At 36.6% G+C, this 20262-nt stretch overlaps 1 protein-coding gene across 11 annotated transcripts in view; it reads right to left on the bottom strand.

Annotated features, from left to right (window-relative positions):
- Positions 1-20262, bottom strand: part of AHI1 (Abelson helper integration site 1) — a 159891-nt gene that overhangs the window by 112812 nt on the left and 26817 nt on the right. For all 11 annotated transcript variants that reach the window (XR_008557177.1, XM_054721679.1, XM_054721681.1 and 8 more), the window contains 6 exons: positions 19821-19973; positions 16232-16364; positions 11945-12068; positions 5561-5790; positions 3505-3611; positions 2178-2296 (listed from right to left, as the gene is read on the bottom strand). Coding sequence is in view for 10 of the 11 variants with exons in the window: in XM_054721679.1 (XP_054577654.1) it covers positions 2178-2296; positions 3505-3611; positions 5561-5790; positions 11945-12068; positions 16232-16364; positions 19821-19973 (866 nt within the window). In the remaining variant the exon portion in view is untranslated. The remainder of the gene's footprint in view (positions 1-2177; positions 2297-3504; positions 3612-5560; positions 5791-11944; positions 12069-16231; positions 16365-19820; positions 19974-20262) is intronic.

Genomic DNA, 20262 nt, shown 5'->3' with positions numbered 1-20262 from the left:
GCCCTGGAGCCCTCTTGCGGTCCCTCCCCGGCCCCTATCGTGCACTGGTGGGGTCCCTTGGCCTGGCCTGCACCCTCTAGCAACCCAGGACCCCTTGTGGGATGTCGGACTGCTGGTTTCAACCCGATCCCCACAGGCCAGGCTGAGGGACCCCACCAGTGCACGAATCCGTTCACCAGGCCTCTAGTATGTTATATTTTAAGTACTTTACATATATAAACTAGTTTATCCCCCCCCCCCCCAAAATCTAATGAGTATATGTACAGGCAGTCCTCAGGTTACGTCGGACTCAATGTATGTCAGTACGTCATATCATGGTTACATCGCCATTTCCCATTTATTTATAAAAAAAAAGTTCCGTCATTTTGACGTATGTACATATGTGCTTTATGTTTTTTATTATTTATTTACCACAAGTAAAGGTCAGGAATTGTTATCTTTCTTTTAAATTTTTTTTACTGTTTCACTTCATTACTGCTGTGTATGTGCTCCATGTGAGCGACGTAGGTGCTTACTTAGATGGGTTCCGACTCACGGCAAAAATCGCGTTATGTCGCAAAGTAGGAACGGATCTCTGATGTAACCCGAGGACCTACTGTATTATCTTTCCCATTTGAGTGATGAGAAAAGAGACACACACAGGCAAATCAGCTAGCAAGGGGTGGAAAAGGCCATTATTTTATTCTAAGTTTGCCTCCGAGACCAAGCATAATCTTAATGCTGAAAACTATACTGCTTAAAAAGAGAATAACAAAATCATACAGACAAACTCCTTCTGCCTAGAATACAACTTATATTATCCCACCTCTAACTTTATTCCAGGCTTTTCATGTTTTCCTACTGAATACACTTCCACCTTATCTAAATTCTATCTCTTCTTCAAGATTGAGCTCAAAGGCCTGCCTCTCCATAAAGCCTATATTATAGCCACCACCTTTATTGTTAGAAAGACTGTATTATAGTCACCACCTTTATTGTCATGAAAAATGTAATCCTTATATTATATATTTATATTCATTAAAAATACATACTGAGGCCCCTAGCCGATGTTGTACAGTGGTGAGAGCATCGACCCTATAACTGAAGGGTCTCAGGTTCGATTCCAGTCAAGGGCACAAACCTTGGTTGCAGGCTCGATTCCTGGCCCATGTGCCAGAGGCAACCAATCGATGTGTCTCTCTCACATTGATGTTTCTCTCTCTGTGTCTCCCCCCGCTCCCTTCCACTCTCTAAAAAAAAAAAAAAAAAAAATCAATGGAAAAAATATCCTCAGGTGAGGATTAACGAAAAACAACAACATACTGAGTATTTGCTATCTGACAGGCATAGCATGGGTGCTACGTATAGAAAAAAGAATAAGCAGATTCCAGTCCTAGAAGATTTCAGTTTAACCTAATTAAATGTTTTGTGTGTCATTCTGGAGGCAGTACACCCCGAATGTAAACTCCTGATGAGCTACTTCTGCTAATCATGCTCCAGCAGCACCCATGCCAGTGTCTTGGACAATTCTACATAAATATTTAAGGGCTTACCTGTTAGCCCTAAAAGGATAACTGCAAAATAAACTAATATAGATCACCACATTTGTCTTTCTAAAAGCAATAATGAAATCTGATAACAGAGCTTCCTCTCCTCTGTTTTGCTGGAACTCAATACTGAAACAAAGCACACCAGAAGTCCATGCTGACTTTCCCAGAACTCTACTTCTGCCTCTTACATTAAAGGTATTTCCCTTCATTGGCCTTTTTCAGAAATAAAACAAACAAACAAAAAACAAGGATGAATTATTCAAAAGCCCTCTCATTCAGTTATGACATTGTATCATAATACTACGCTATATCTGTATCATAGAGATAAAAGATGTTCCATGACAGAAGTTCTTTTAAATTGTGAAAATAAAAACCAATTAACTACATTTCAACATCAAAACTATTCACATTTTGGGCCAGAGAATTCTTTGTTGCTGGGGGCCATCTTATGAACTATAGGATGCTTAGCAGTATCTCTGGTCTCCATCCATTAGATAAAAAACATTCAAAAATGTCCCCAGACACTACCAGATGTCCCCTGAGGGACAAAATTGTCTAGGTGAGAATCACAGCTGCATTTCATATATATGAATTAATTCATTACTTATTCTATGAGTGCTTAACCTGTCAATAGTGAAATATACTTACATTCGAAGATCCATAATTCTCAATGTACTGTCTTTAGTATGGATTAACAAACGTTTTCCATTGGGATGAACCTCCAAATAATTTATTGGAATCCCCTTAAACTCACTTTCTTTAATTTCCTAAAATGATACAAAGTACAAATAAAACTGTATAACAAATGCTAGGTACAAATTCGAGAAAAGTGCTGGCAGACTTCGTGTTTATAATATTTTCTTCTTTCTTTCTTTCTTTCTTTCTTTCTTTCTTTCTTTCTTTCTTTCTTTCTTTCTTTCTTTCTTTATTTCTTTCTTTCTTTTATTGTTTAAAGTATTACATATAGTATTACGCATGTCTCCTTTTTTCCTCATTGGCCACCCCCAGCCCCCGCACATATTTTTCTTTATCATATTCTTGCTTAAACTAGAAGAGGCCTAACTGTGAAGTCCAGGTTCTGTATCAAGGCGCACAGACACTTCATCTTAAAGGACAGAGGAACACAGCTTAGCATCCCTCACACTGCTGGTTGAAGAGAACCAGTAAGAAACTGCAGTCCCTGTCTCGTCCTGGGGCATTAAGTACAAAAAAAGTCCAGCTCATTTCCTAACTTTTGACTGTCTCAAATAACCATACCAGGCTGCAGATTTTCAAGGTAAATTTTCATTTTGGTTAATACGCTGAGGTAAAGAAACACATGCTTTTTAACACAAATAACAGACTCTGCATTGTAGACTCAGATGATTGGAACTGGTGCCTTCAAAGACTGGCCAATCCCGCAGATATATAAGTAATTAGAATTATTTTCAAATTGTGTGAAATTAAACTACATCATGAATCCCGAGCCATCATTCATTAATCTGATGATTTAAAATAGAATAGATGGTTTCTTAAACAGATCTGATAGACTGAAGAAACTTAACTAAAGTTCATGAAAATTCTTTTACATGTACAGTGTCTTTTTATCACACAAGGACAATTGTTATAATCTATTATAAGGAATAATAAATTGAAACATAAATTACTACTTATAGATGGTAATGTAATATAACATACACCTCATTTAAGCATAAATTTCAGTAATGAAGCACTGAATGCCACAGTGCAAATTAGAGCTCAAGAAAATTAAAGGAAAGCCTGGCCAAAATAAAGAAAATTTTCACTAAGTTACTATATCATCAATTAGCCATCAAAAAGACATGGTAATTAATCAGTGATAACAGACTTTTCGGGGACTGAGAAAACCTTAATTTTTTTTGAAAAGAGAGAACAGAATGTCCTGATGCGTTATTTTAAGGCTGTGTTGTTCAATGTTTTTTCTAATTTCTTTAATTAATGAAATGTGGTTTTCTACCTTATTTACACTCCAGAGGCGCACCGAATGCTGCAAATCATTAACTTTGATGTAGGTATTCCAAACAACAATCACCCCCGTGCAGTCTCCCGAATACATGTGGTGACCTATTTAAGAAAATAAAATTACTCACTGATTGTTATGCAGAGGTGTAGAGAGAAATAGCATGAAGTTGGGAAAAAGCATTCCAGTAAAACAGTCAAAGAATCCTAGGACTACCAGAAGGTATTTCAATTTAAAGAGCCAGAAAACCAAACACAACAAACACTCAAATCCCAATTATCTTTAAATGAACTTTTCACTTCAATTATTTTTGATGACTTCTTTCCCTTTGGATTTCCCTGATTTTAATACAAAAAGAAATGAGCATCACAGTACATATGTATATTCCAAAGCTAAACAAATTATCTGAATTATCTAATACATATCTGTATTGCTCACTTTTATCAACTTACATAATCAGTTTTATATTCCTAGAAAAGCACCTTTACTCTAATATATAATGTTAGCATAATGCCCAAAACCCAGCAGGTATTCAATGATCAGAGAATAAATAAAATAAATAACAGGTGTTCCAATTTCACATTAATTCTTTTTAAAATTATTTATTTATTTATTTATTTTAGAGAGAGAGAGAAAAAAAGAGGGGTGGGGGGAGTCAGGAGAGAGACGGATAGATATTGATGTGTTGTTCCACTTATTCATGCATTCATTGGCTGATTCTTTAAAATATATTTTTATTGATTTCAGAGAGGAAGGGAGAGGGAGAGAGGGAAACATCAATGATGATAGAGAATCATTGATCGGCTGCCTCCTGCACGGCCCCCACTGGGGATCAAGCCTGCAACACGGGCATGTACCCTTCAGTCCACAGGCCAACGCTCTATCTACTGAGCAAAACTGGCCAGGGCCATTGGCTGATTCTTGCATGTGTCCTTAGAGGGGATCACACCCACAATCAATGGTGCACTGGGATGATGCTCTAACCAACTGAGCTGCCTGCCCAGGGCAACATTAATTCTTAAAGTCAACCTATCTTAAAGTTGAATGGAACATTAGAGACCATCAAGTTCAACTTCATGCCCACTCAGAAATATTTTACACACCATTATGAACAGATAGCCATTCAGAAACTGAATTTCATATTTTAAAAAGTAGCTTATTCAAATGATAAACTGCTCTATGTATTAGGATGCTTTTTTTTTTTTTTTTCCAATTCTGAGCAAAGAAAATCTGTCTTCTGTAGCTTTGGCTTTATCTTTATCCACTGAAGCAACACAACTTAGCCAAGTAGTGAAGAAATTCTTCATCTCCCTTTTATAATCTGAGCTACTTCTATAATAACACAGTTTTCAGATACCTTTCTATCGTTGGCTGACTTTTCTGAATGTGTTCCAATGTATTAGCAGCCTGAGAGTTGAACAGAGTACATTAGTATAACTTTAATCTGGGCCCATACTAATTAATTATAGCTATAGTCTACATATCTAGTGTCTTAAATAATGTAAAAAATTGACTATTTGATAGATATAACACATTTCTCTATTTTTTCAGTTAATAAAATAATCTATATTTCATATCTGTAAATCACCATCTACACTATTCATATACTAAGATAAACCTTTAAATAATTGCAAATTTCCCTTCTATATGCTTCTGAATTTAAAAAAATAATAATGTTGGTACATTTAAAATTTATATTTTCAATATTCTTTTGGGATTTTCTCTTCATCTTCTTTCTACCATTTAACTTAAAAGGCCATTTTTTAAAAAGTACTGAGGGGATAATCACCAACCCAATAAAATATAGTTATGAAATTTGGAACATGACTGGTTGTTACAGCAAAGATTAGTTAAATCTAAATGTTTAGGAACTTAATGACTTCAAAATTACAAACACGTATAAATTTTTAATATGTATAAATTTCAGTATACACAAACAATCATCAATACATAAACTCCCTCTCATGCTTAAATATTTATTATCCTAGTAAGATAAAGCAAATTTTAATTCTTCATACAACTAGCTTTATTTGGAATATGTTCACTGACATACCTTCAGTATCAAAACAGAGAGAGTTGATGAAACTCTTATGAGTGTCAAACTGCCGGATCAATATGGCAGGATCCTCTTTCATATCAACTTTCCATATCCGTACCACAGCATCGTAACATCCTGTAACCACCAGCTCTTTTGCAGCTGGGTGGAACTTAGCCGTGTAGACAAAACAAGGATGAGGTAAAAGTTTGAAAGTATTTGTATTGTTTATTTCATTTTTCCATATCCTGGAAAAGGATAAAAAGTTATATATTGCTTCTAAAAGATACAAGTTTCTTTAAAAGTTTCTCTAGGAACCAGTATAGCCAATGGGATGTACGTAAGCAAGTGACAATGACAAACTAAATTTAAATTTTGTAACTAAAAATTAATCTAATCACATTTTTGATGGCTGGGATTCTTTACATTTGACAAAGCTATTTCTTACAGTTATTATAAAGTGTAATGGTGAATTTGTTTACTAACTATAATCTATACTATCAAGTTAAAAACTGTATTTGTCTTTTTAAAATCTATCTACTTTTGACACTGACTAAACAAATACACATCAAATAATTGGTAAAATATTGCATTTAATACAATATACATAAAAATAAGATACAGGGAGAAACTTTAATGATTTCTCATTTAGGTTATGATTATGCTTTTGCAAAATACTTACTAGTGGAGGGTTAGATAATAGGATACTCTATTAACTTTATATTAGTAATATAGATGATAAACATGAAGATCTCAAAGACCTATAAGCCATAATTAAATTACTATATAAATACTTTAGTAAAATAAGTTAAAATACCAGAAAACAGACAATTCAATATTAAGCACTCTCATTATCTCTACCTATAAATAATGGATAATTAAAAATATTAACATTATTATCATTGCTATAGTCTTGACAAAAGAGTAAACTCTATGGGTTAAGCTGTTATGTCAATTCTAATCAATGTGTAAAAACAGGTAAAATCTACCAACAGACAGGCGCTATATGAGTGTGGAATATTGCATTTTTAAAAGATTAAGTTATAGAATTTGAAGAATACATTAACCTTTTAATATGGGGATTTACAATACATCCTTTTAATTACTGCCTAAGAACTAATGAAAATTAAGTCAATAAAAGAAAAAAAATACAGTTGCTATTCAAGAATAACATTCTATGAATATTCTCAGCATCTACTTAAATACAGAATATGATCTTCAATTACTAGGAATCCAAACTAATGATGAAGGAAGTGAAAGAACATGTTTTCAAGTATAAACAAAATACATGTGTCAGAATAGAAACACTTTAACCATAGGAATACTTTCAGTGAACTTACGTTACATGAAATATATCACCTCCCCCTGCTCCTGAGGGGCGATCAGAGCCAGCAGCCACCTCTCACACTGCTGCCGGTGCCATCAGCGCATGGGAGCGGCAGCAGCGGGAGCGGGGCTGCTGACAGATAGGGGACCGGGGGCCTCGGTGGGAGGGGCCAGGCAGGGGCACGGAGGATGGGCCTAGACCCACCCCTGTGCCCATCACAGCCTTGTGGCCCACAGTTCCTTTCAAGGTGCATGAATTTGTGTACTGGGCCCCTACTTTTAAAATAAAAATGAAGCTTTTTATGGGAAAACAAAGCTGGTATCAAGGGTAGCTTTAGTCACCCAATCAATGGTAGAATCCAAGATCAAAGCAAATATATTAATAGGTTTGGGGAAAAAATCAGGCTCATCATAGACAGAAAAGAAGGATACAGTAGGTCTTCGGGTTACATCAGAGATCCGTTCCTACTTCGTGACATAACGCAATTTTCACCTTTAGTCGGAACCCACCTACATAAGCACCTACGTCACTCACATGGAGCACATACACAGCAGTAATGAAGTGAAACAGTAAAAAAAATTTAAAGGAAAGATAATTCCTGACCTTTACTTGTGGTAAATAAATAATAAAAAACATAAAGCACATATATACATACGTCAAAATGATGGAACTTTTTTTTTTTTTAATAAATGGGAGATGGCAATGTAACCACGAAACGACATACGTCGAGTCCGATGTAACTTGAGGACTGCCTATACATAAATTTGTAAAGACCAGATGTCTGTAACAAAAAAGTTACTACAATTGGAAAAGAAAAACCATACCAAAATTAAAACAGTATATGGAGAGAGAGAGGGCGGGCCTATTTGGGACCATTATACATGGAAAAGTCTTTGATGATTAAAGATAACTAAAAAAGGAGATTTAGATTAAATCCTTATGGCCCAAGCTATCCAGTAGGAAACAGTTACTAAAGAAATATGACTGATGACAAGTGACAGTGATCCCGAGGAAGACAAAGTAGAAGACAAGGGCAGAGTGACCCATACTGCTGCCACTTTCAAGCATCGCAACTCTAATACTCTTCCTTTCAACTTGGGCCTACCCATTGTCTGTATTCCTTCCCTCTTTCAGAACCTCACTGCCTTTTTTACTCTAGCCACCATGTTTCTTTCTTCACTAAGTTAAACCTTTACAATATTTTTATGATGTAAGGAGTCCTAAATTAGTATCACTTTCAAAAGCTACATAAAGAAAAAAGCTTACTTTATTATAATATATTACATGTTGTGTGGGGAAACCAAGATGGCTTCAAGAAATGGTGAAATCTGACCTGGGTTTTGAAGGATGACTATGAGCACACAATGGCTCACAAAAGGCACAGAAATATTTATTGTGTGAGTTGGGCAGGAAGGGCATTTAAGCATAGGAAGAATAGGTAAAGTAACAGGGCATGGAGATGCCAAAGAAGATGTCAATGATATTTCAAAAGATTGTGTGGATAAGGCAGAGCATAAATGGGAAGTGCACAAGAGAGGAATGTAAAGCCAATGAGGGACAGCCTGTCATGCTATGCTAAGTAAGGAACTAGAACGTTTTCTAAAGGGCAGTGGTAATCAGAGATTTTTTTAAAATCAAGACATCATGGAAGCTGATTTTGGAGGAGGGTAAGGTAACAAGGGCTTGAATTAAGGTCACAGCAGTGAGGATAAAAAGGATGATAGAATGGTGAGCCTTTTAGGAGAAAGAATTGACAGACTTTAGTACTACTTAGATGTAGAAATAATTGGTGGAAAGAAAAGAAAAGATGAGGACTACTCTTGAGTCCCAGCCTGGGAGACAGGGTGGATAAGGCTATCATTAAAAATATCTATATCTATATCTATATCTATATCTATATCTATATCTATATCTATATCTATATCTATATCTATATCTATATATAGTGAATATGCAAAGTGTCCCCTTGGGAGTTCGACTGGGAGAGCAGGAGTTTGATCACTCGCTATGACATGTGCTGACCACAAGGGGGCAGCGCGGAATGAAGGAAGGCCCCACCAGCAGCCGGAAGGCCCCGGTTGGCCCTGATTACCAGCCAGTCCTAGGAACCCTACCCATGAACGAATTCTGTGCACTGGGCCTCTAGTATAGCATAAAAGGACTAAAAGAGGAAGACAGAGTTTGGTAAGTTTGGTTTTGGACTTGAGGTGCCACTGGACACAATGCAGACAGAAGTGTGTAATAGAAAGTCAATCTCAGAAAAAAGTGGGAGGTAAAGGTCATTAGCATATAAGTGGATTCAAAGCCAGGGAAGACAAGAGAGGCCAGGATAAGCACACCAAACCAGGGAAGACAATCAAGCAAAGAATCTTGAAGATAAACATCTATAAAGAATAGGCAGAGGAAAGGAACTAAAGAAAGAGAATGAGAATTAGTCGGAGTCCTAAAAAGAAAAAAAAGAAACTGTCAATAAAAGCCATAAATTGAAAATATTTCAAGACTGGTCAATAATTAAATACTGTAGTGAAGGCAAGAGAGTAAGAACTAAAACTGGCCAACAGATCTGGAAATTAGCAAGTGACCTCCTGAAGAAGGTTTCCATAGCATGGTGGGAGTAAAAGCCAGACTAACTGGGCTGAAGTAAAGAGATAATTGTGTGTAGGGTGCTCTTGATGTTGTAGAAAGAAAAATGATGTGGTATTTGGAAGGCATAAAGAGTTGAGAAAAAGATTTTTTAAAGATCAGGAGATTTGAGCATTCAGTTGACACTAGAACAACGTGAAGTTTGAACTACCATGGTCCACTTACTTATACACACATTTTTAACATATTTTAAAACTGCATTTTTGATCCATGATTGGAGATCGTGTATGTGCCGTATTTCTAAGGTGAGAGTACAAAATCAATATAGAGAAAAGATACTAAAGAGTCAAGAGGTGTAGGAAATAGAAGTTAACAGAATTGCAGATTAAAGGACTGAGATTAAAGGCACCCATACCTCTTTGCTAAGAGAGATGGACAGAGTAAAGGTGGGTACATTTATAGATGTTAGATGGGAAACCAGAGGGAAATATAGGAAGTTCATGTCTGGCTATTCACTGTAAATTGAAGGCAGTCATCTAATGAAAATAGGAAGATTATGGTTTGTGTAGAGAACTTGAAGCATGGTAAGGTTTAGATCTGCTACCAGAGAAAGGATAGCTGAATAAAGATGAGTAAAAGGACTGCTTGGGAGAGATGAAAACTCAAGTGATTTTCAGATTGACAAATCCAGTAAGGTCTTAGTAAGATTACATGTTTTTCTCTGGCATAAACTGGCATCTGACAGAACAGCTATGCCATTCTTGAGGATATTATTAAGAGTGACTAATAGTAGTAGAGTCCCAGCTAGGCAGAGAGGTAAAAATCCATTGTCACCAGTTGTCATCTATTTCATCTTTCTATATAAAAGCCTAAGCGACCATCACAACCGAACCAGGGAAGACAACTGAACAGGCTGCGTGGGCGACCAGGCAGGCAGGGGGGTTAGTGAGGGGCGACCAAATGACCGAGCAGCAGGCTGTGTGGGGCAACCAGGCCGGCGGGGGGGCAGTGAGGGGCGACCAAACGACCGTGGGGCGACCAGGTTGGCAGGGGGGGCAGTTGGGGGCAACCAGGCCAGCAGGGGCGGGGCAGTTGGGGGCGATCAGGCTGGCAGGCAGAGGCAGTTAGGGGTGATCAAGCCAGCAGGGGGGCAGTTAGAAGCGATCAGGCTGGCAGGCAGAGGCAGTTAAGAGTGATCAGGCAGGCAGGCAGGTAAGGGGTTAGGAGCCAGTGGTCCAGGACTGCGAGAGCGATGTCCAACTGCTAGTTTAGGCCCGATCCCGGGGAGGCTGCAGGCTGGGCTGAGAGGACCCTCCCCCTCCCCCATGCACAAATTTCATGCACCAGGCCTCTAGTTTAAATATAAACAAACAGTAATGATAACATCTTAATCAATTAGACATTTTATATTGAGAAGAAAGCCAATAAGATTAGTAGAAAAAGGGACCCAGATACTAGAAGTATCTGTAAAGAGTGTATTTAAAGGAATAGGAATCTTAAGTAAGTGTGAAATCAGAGTGGATCTCAAACTGCACTATATGTCAATTTTCTAGTCTGTAGAGATAATAAATGCCATTTGTTGGAATCAAATTTAAAGGACATAATTAAGCCCTAACCAATTTGGCTCTGTGGTTAGAGTGTCAGCCTGCAGATTGAAGGGCCGCGGGTTCGATCCTGGTCAAGGGCACATACCTCGGTTGCAGGCACAATCCCCACTCCGGTAGGAGTGTGAGGGAGGCAACCAATCAATGTGTCTCTCTTATAATCATGTTTCTCTCTCTCTTTCCCCCTCCCTTCCACTCTCTCTAAAATCAATGGGGGAAAAATATCCTCAAGTGAGGATTAACAACAACAACAACAAAAAAGACATTTATAAAGGACATATTTAAAAGCATCTTAAACAGCTGCCTAACAATATTTTTAGATACATCCAAGGCAGATCAAGCAGGTACAAAAAATGTAAATGTAACTTTAAAAAAATAGCTATTAAAATATTCTATTGTGAAACTTATTAAATTGAAAAGGGTTATTTTAAGACTCACATTTGGAAAAATACAAATATCTGACAAACTATATAAAGTTTTTAAAACATAGGTGATATTCATTTATCTACCCTACTCTATATACTGAGCACCACTGTGTCCTGGGCTCTGTATCCAGCTAAGAGTGAACATGGAATCCCTACCATCAAGAGCTTATATTCTAGGAAATATTTCAGTTGTTTAATAACTTCATCTCAAAGCATTAATTGAAATCATTTAAAGACAGTGAGGACTAGAAATATTACATATCACATAAATAAAATGTATTTTGCAAATATGTCTTCAAGAAAAAAGTTTTCACTACTACTTATTTAATTAATCAACAATCCTGATAATCCCTTGATAAACAAACATGTTTGAAGCATAAGAGTAGTTCTATCACTTTATATTCTCTTTGCTTTTCTTGATGGCAAACAGCGTACACATTGAATACTACACAAATATACTAACCTGGCAGTGCCATCAGATGATGCAGTAAGGATATAGTGATCATCCTTTGACCAGCAGAGATCATAAATGATATTGAGGTGGCCATACAATTTTCTCATGAAACGTCCAGAAGGAATTTCGTATACTAATGAAAATATTAAAAAATTAGTAGGTTTCCAGATGGAGGATCCTTAATACAGTAATATACAAATTCATAATTTATAATAATTTGTAAAATAAGCACTGTCTCTAAGAATATGACCAAAGATTTTCAGCATAAAACATTTCAAAATCTACTCACAAATAGTTTTTCACTTGCTTTAAACACAAGAATTTACACATAAAATTTTATATATACTACAATTAACAATTATTCTCATTTCTCCAAAGCAATTTTCCTAATAATCTTTGATAGTCAATTAATCATATAATAAATAACATTTAAATTACAATTCAGTTAAAAGATTCTATAATTTGGGCTTTCATTAAAGAGGTATTATTTTACCTGAAAATTGATTAAATTTTATTTGAAGTAACAAATAATTTAAATTGTATTATTGTCAGAAAAAAAATCTAACACTAAAATTTTAGATTTAGTAAAGGAATTAATAGGCAACCAATTTGATAAACAGTATAGTATTGCTATATTAATGTACACAATAACATCATCTAAGACAGCAATTTTCAACCTTTTTAATCTCATGGCACAGAGAAACTAATTGCTAAAATTCTGCAGCACACCAAAAAAAGTATATTTTTTGCCTATCTGACCAAAATAATAGGTATACTTTTGATTCATTCACATTGGACTGCTATTGATGTATGGGCTGGTGTCATTTTTAAATTTCACAATCTAAAGGTAGAGAGGTCAATGCCCCTAACTAAATAGTTAGGTATTACATGTTTTAAAAATTCTATCGGCACACTCAAGTTGAAAAATCACTGATCTCAGATAATGACTTAACAGAACAACAAAGTTTCCAAGTCTCTACTTCCGCCTAGTGGTCAAACTAATTGCACTTAAGATACTAAGCAGTACAGAGTACTTCTGGTATAAGCAAAGGCTGTGTGTGTGGAGGCTAAGGCTGACTATTGAAAGTATATTCCAATACCATACTTTCAGAACCTCTCAGCAGACACTGTGAGACCTATAAACTCAAGGCATTTTAAAAAATCTCCCTTTAACCATTAGCTGACTACTAAACTAACCAAACAGAGACTTCAGTGGCAACACATGACAAAGGCAAAAGACTACAGAATTAATCCAGGAAGGTCATAAACAAAACAACATATCCTGATTGACTAGAGAGAGTGGGGGAATATGAATTTCAGAGCTGCCACACTTCAAAATTTAAAGTACCCAGTTTTTGACAAAAAAATTAAGGGGGTGTGAAAAGATAAAGAAAACAGAAAAGTATGACCATACACAGACAAAAAGCAGTCAATAGAAACTGTTCATGAGGAAGCCTTAGTCTTCCCTTTAAATCCATGCTTATAAAGATGTTTAAAGATCTAAAGAAAACAATGTCTAAAGAATTAAGGTGTGAGAATTTCTTATTAATAAAGAAAAAGAAATTATAAAAACAGAACAAACAGTAATTATAGAGTTGGAAAGAACAATAACTAAAATAATTCACTGAGGGGCTCACAGCAGATTTGAACTGGCAGAAGAATCAGGACTTAAAGACAGGTCAATCGAGAGATTATGTAGTTTAAGGAACAGAAAGAAAAAGAATAAAGAAAAACAAATGAAAATGCAGAGGCTGTGGGACACCATCAAGTGTACCAATACAGAAATTACAGGAGTCCCTGAAGAAGAGAAGAAATATAAAGAGGCAGAAAGAACACTTAAGAAATAAAGACAAAAATATTCCTAAATTTGTGAAGAACATTAATTTGCATATTCTATAAGCTAAACAAATTTTAAGGAGACATCATAATCAATCAAAAATAAAAAAAAGATTCTTCTTCTGTATTTTAAGATTTAAACAGTAAGTAAAGCTAAATTTATATAGCATTTTGAACAAGATTTTTTAAGCATAAGTAGCACATATTTATCACAGAAATGTTGAAAACATATAAATCAAAATGAAAATAATTCTTCCATTACCACAAAGAATGAAATCACTATTAATATTCTGGAGTATGTTTCCTAAGAATCTTTTTTCCCCCTATGCATAAGTTTTGGTGAATTTTTAAAATAGCATAGCTGTAATCAGACTACACAAATAATTTTGTATTTTTTAAAACTAACATTATTTCATAAGGAAGAATATTTATTTAATAAATGCTAATCAAGCTGATTATAAGTCCCTGCTTAAAAAAAGCAAATCAACAAAGAAATAACTGTGTGAAGCTGAGGAATGTTCAACAGGATGTAGTGCTTAGAACAGACACCCATGAGGAGCTGAGGTAAGCTGGTTTTCATTACTAAGCAAGAAGTAAGGGAAAGTAGCAATGTCTCTAAGTCTAGAAGAGTATGATAATGCTCATTTATATATATACTAGAGGCCTGGTGCACAAAATTTGTGCACGGGGGGAGTAGGGGGAAGTGTCCCTCAGCCCAGTCTGCACCCTCTCCAATCTGGGACCCCTCGAGGGATGTCCGACTGCCTGTTTAGGCCCGATCCCAGTGGGCCTAAACGGGCAGTCGGACATCCCTCTCACAATCCAGGACTGCTGGCTCCCAACTGCTCACCTGCCTGCCTTCCTGATTGACCCTAACTGCTTCTGCCTGCCAGCCTGATCACCTTCTAACCACTCCCCTCCCAGCCTAATTGATGCCTAACTGCTCCCCTGCCAGCTTGTTTGCCCCCAACTTCCCTCCTCTGCCAGCCTGGTCACCCCTAACTGCCCTCCCCTGCAGGGCTGATCACCTCCAACTGCCCTCCCTTGCAGGCCTGGTCCCTCTCAACTGCCCTCCCTTGCAGGCCTGCTGCCTCCTAACTGCCCTCCCCTGCTGGCCATCTTGTGGTGGCCATCTTGTGTCCACATAGGGGCAGGATCTTTGACCACATGGGGGCAGCCATAGTGTGTGTTGGAGTGATGGTCAATCTGCATATTACTCTTTTATTAGATAGGATAGAGGCCTGGTGCATGGGTGGGGGCCAACTGGTTTGCCCTGAAGGGTGTCCCAGATCAGGGTCGGGGTTCCCTTGGGGCATGGGGCAGCCTGAGCGAGGGGCCTGTGGTGGTTTGCAGGCCAGCCACGCCCCCTGGCGACCCAAGCAGAGGCCCTGGTATCTGGAATTTATTTACCTTCTACAATTGAAACTTTGTAGCCTGGAGCAGAGACAAGCCTCCTGCTCACTCCGTGGCCAGCAGCCATTTCTGTTGGGGTTTATTTACCTTCTATAATTGAAACTTTGTAGCCTGGAGTGAAGGCCTGAGCCGGCCAGGGTGTGCGGAAAGCTTTGTTTCCTCCATTGCTGGGGGCAACCCTAGCCTCTTGCTCTTTCCAGCTCCGTGGCTGCCGTCATTTCTGTTTGGATTTGTTTACCTTCTATAATTGAAACTTTGTAGCCTTGAGTGGAGGCTTAAGCCAGCAAGGGCAGGCAGAAAGCTTGGCTTCCTCCATTGCCTGGGAAACGTAAGCCTCCCTCCTGCTCTCTGTGGCTGTAGCCATCTTGGTTGGGTTTATTTGCATAATCGCTCTGATTGGCTGGTGGGTGTAATGGAGTGATGGTTAATTTGCATATTACTCTTTTATTAGGTAGGATAAAAAATCTCTGGATATAGATATTTCTTAACACAGTTTCCTATAGTTTTTAAAGGCAAATTGAGAATGGGTTTTGGCCTTTCTGCTGACTTCTCTATCATAATAAGAAGTCTTAATTCAGGTCCTCTGAGCCAATTATTATTATTCTAATGCATTACAAATTTGAAGACTTTCATAATTCAAATTATTACTGCTATTGACTGACTATACTAGACTAAAATTCCTCCTGAAATTTATTATCCTTCTGGTTCTAAATTTGTATATTTAAAATATAAAATGCTTACAAAAATCCTCTTGCATGTTTTAAAAATAATTTACCATCCTTCAGTATACATCTGAAAACATATTGTATAGAAAAGTGTAAAATTCTACTTCTGAAAACATACTGTAGAGAAAAGTGTAAAACTCTACTTCTGAAAACATATTGTCTAGGAAAGTGTAAAATTATTAAAGAGAACTGTTACTTTACTTGAAGAAATCTATTTAATTTAGTAGTGCTGGGAGATTATTCAAATTAAAGTTTCAATGAGTTTCAAAAACCAAAGACCAATAAAGACCAATAAAATTAAGCAAATAGAATTATTACTCACAAATAATTTGATATCCATCTCGGCTGGCACAAGCTGCTGCTAATATTCTTCCATTGTGAGAGAAAGAAAGACAAAAACATCCTCGTTCTCCTGCATTTAGTGAGAAGAGGTGCTTGTTTGGGATACGGCAAGCCTAAAAAACATACATTTAAAAAACAAATTAAGAAACGTTAAAATATGAAGGCTAGTTGTTAATTACAATGACTGTAGTTGGTTTTAAGTCCCTTTACAGTGATGAAGAGGAAGAGAAAAGCAAGTAATCAGAATGATGAAAAACCACAGTAATTTATTTTACTGTCTAAAGAGAAAAATTAATTCTCCATAAAATTAACTGAATTTATACTCCATATCTAACTAGTACTTAATTCACCTAAAATGAGTAGAAAATTTCAATATCTGACACTCCAAAGTGGTCACTACCCTATAGCTTTTATATAACCACACAAAAAATGTATTTCACACTTATTCCATGACAGCAACTAATACGTGATATTTGCTGAGCCATAAACTTGTTCTGAGACCATAAATGCCTTTAGGACCTAGCTAAAACCCAGGATGTGTAACATTCATTCTCTCTCTTTTTATCTCTTAAAATAACCATCATTTGTGGCTACCTTCCAAAATGTATTTCCAAAGTAATGAATCACTTCCTATTGGTTTCTGATTCACTAATTTATTAAAATTTCTTCAGTAATTTTTGTCTTCATTCCCTATTAGCAGATGAAACCAAAAATTTTCATGTATTAATACCTATTGTTCTAATTCTGCCTTTTCCAAACTTCAGTGAGTCTTAGTTCCTATATTTCTTATTATTCTAAAAGTTTAATTAAACATATTAGTATATTGGGCCCTTACTATATGTCAAGAATGTGGTACTTTATTACACATCTGTTTTCTTATATTCATCACAGCAACCCTATGAGTGACCATTATTACTATATATTACAAATAAGGATTATTCAGAGGGTCAAGACGGGCTTAATGAGCCTCATCAAAGACTAATAGTTCAAGCTTAAATACTGCTCTACAAAGACTATTAGTTCAAGACTATGCATTCAAGATAGGTACCAGGTTTTTCACAAGTAGTATCAAGATTTAGCAGCATTATTAGGAGGTAGCATTATGAGTAGCTACCTGGAAGGTGAAAAATTCAGTAAACATTTATTAGGTGCCTATAATGTACCAGGCACCATGCTACCCATTTCCCCCTCCATTCTCCATTTGAAAAGATGAGGTTAAAAGAGGAAAAAACTGAAGGAAAAGTCAGGAGGTTTTACAATCAGATGCTGCTGCTCCCAGGAAAACTGCCTAATCACCTAAGCTAAAATCACTAAAAGCCACTATCATTTTCTTTGTATTCCCAGGGTTTAACACTGTATTTAGAAAAGCCAATGAAAGTTTCATAGCAATAAAGGGCCTCAACATCTTTGACTCTTTCCCCTTCTTTACTATCTTGTCAGTCACTACATTATGCTGCTCCATTCTTTCTTTCTTATATTCATTTCTTATTTTTCATTTTTGTCACCATTATCCCAAGGTTAGACTCTTTCATCTCACATCAATGATTGCAACTGCCTGCCATCTGGTAGGTTTCTCTCTTTTTGATGTATCCTACTTCAAGATCTCCTCTATGCCACTGCCAGCACTAATCTGTCCTAAAACATGATTGAGACAATGCTTCTCTCCCACCCAAAAATCTTCCATTAATTTCTCACATCCCACACTATCATATATTAGGCTATCATTCAACACACTCCACAACATGGGCCTGCCTAATCTATCATACAGCCCTATTTCTTATACAAACTCTCATTTCCAGCCAGCCAAGTTTTTGAGTGCCTGATGAATATCTCAGTCCTTTCCCATCTATTTACAACTTTGCTCCCAGATGAAATACCTTTCCCTAGCCTTCTTCACCCACCCCTAATTTGGCCATCCTTTAAAGTCTACCTCAAGCCCGGCCAGTGTTGCTCAGTGGTTGAGCATCAACCCATGAACCAAAAGGTCCCAGGTTCAATTCCCATTCAGGGCACATGCCTGGGTTGCAAGCTTGATCCCCATTGGAGGGTGTATGATGGGGCTCGATCCCCAGTGGAGGTGTACTCCTTTAAAATCAATAATAAAACACCAAAACAAACACCAAAAATAACATATCTTTTATCTTTAAAAATTAAAAAAAATGATTCTCTCTCATTGATGTTTCTATCTCTTTCTCCCTCTCCCTAAAATCAATAAAAAGAAAAGAATGCCAAAAGTGATGCAAAAAACAGACAACGAGAAGGTCTGGGAAAACAATCATCCTTATGTATATACTGAATGTTTGCATAAGTTAAGATTTTACATAAACTGCAATTGTATTGGCTCAGACTTAAAATAAACCACTCCACTCTTTGTGGAAACAAGTGATTTACAAAACTGTATCAGCAATGCTTCTTGCTACTGCAAAATATACTAACCAAAGTAAGAAAAATTTAGTACAAGCTTAAATACTGCTCTACTTGTGGTAGAAGAATATACATGTACATATCTCCACCAAAATATGATTAAGGAAGGAGCCAGGGACTGCAAAAAAATTTTATGAATCCATTAAAAAACATTTTAAAATAATAAAATCCATTAGGAGACATACCTCTTATAGACATAAAAAATGTATGCTTTTTACTTGTTATGGGCTGAAATGTGTACCCCAAAATTCATTTGTTAAAGCCTTAACCCCAGTACCTCAGAATGTAACGTATTTGGAGATAAGGTCTTTAACTAGCTCAGGAGTGAGGAACGTCCAGCCCAAAGGCCATAGAAGGCCTGTGAAGTCATTTTGTTTGGCCCTGCCAAGGCATTGGGATGAGTTAATTAAATGTTTGACCAAATATAGGCTAATTTTTAAGTTGATAATTTTGCCCATATTTGTTATAAATATGCAAATGGCCCTTGACAGAAAAAAGGTTCCTCACCCCCTGAACTAGCTGATTAAGTTAAAATATAGCAGGCTAATTTTTAAGTTGATAATTTTGCCCATATTTGTTATAAATATGCAAATGGCCCTTGACAGAAAAAAGGTTCCTCACCCCCTGAACTAGCTGATTAAGTTAAAATAAAGTTGTTAGGGAGGGTCCTGGTTAGAAGAGGAAGAGACACAGGGATATACAGGCAAGGGGAAAAGACCATGAAAGGGCAGCAAGATGGCAGCCATCTGCCAGGCAAGAATAAGGCTTCAGAGTAAACGAACCCTGCCAATCCTCAATCTTGGGACTTCCAGTCCACAGAACTCTGAGTAAATACATTTCTGTTGTATAAGTCAAGCAGTCTGTACGTTTTTTGTGTGTTGTGTTTTTTTTTTTTTTTTTTATGGCAGCTCTAGCAAACTAATAAAACTGCCCAGTTCCTAAACAAATAACCTAGATAGTGTTTTTATGCAAATGATAAACACTCTATCATTACTTGTCAAATGAATTATTGGAAAGACAATATGTGATTATAAATAAGGATAATCTGAGAGTTTTAAATAGCAACCTAATTACCCTAGGAGCAGTTGGAGTGTTTACTAGTAAAGAAGTAAATATCTAAATGAACTCAACATTAAACACTTCACCTGCCCAGGCAGTCGTTTCCACTTCACTACTTCCTTTGAATCTTCTAGTCCAGGTTCTGTGTCTACTGAACTTGACTCACGCTGCTGCTCACAATACACTGGTTTACCTTTTTCCTCCTGAAGAGCCATCACAGAGCGGTAAGATGGCTTTACCTAAATATGTATAGAAAAATATATATCATGTTAATTTTTTTCTCTTTTCTAGCATAGATGGTTTTTAAAATATTGAAACAGACAATATGGAAATGTTTTCAAAATGTAATCCAGAAAAAATTCGACTTTTATTTGCACATTATTCTAAATAAAGTGAAAGTTGCTTGAAATTATTGTCCTATAAACAAAAAGCCTTAAAAGCTGGGAGAAGAGAGAAAAAAAACAGAACTCAAGTGGTAACATGATACTGTTTGAATAATGCTGTTCCTTTGTTTCTGCCTCTTCACCA

This window comes from Eptesicus fuscus, chromosome 10, assembly GCF_027574615.1.
Source record: "Eptesicus fuscus isolate TK198812 chromosome 10, DD_ASM_mEF_20220401, whole genome shotgun sequence".
NCBI classification, from domain to species: Eukaryota; Metazoa; Chordata; class Mammalia; order Chiroptera; family Vespertilionidae; genus Eptesicus; species Eptesicus fuscus.
Note: the sequence above shows the minus strand (reverse complement) of the source record. Positions and strands in the feature narration are given on the sequence as shown.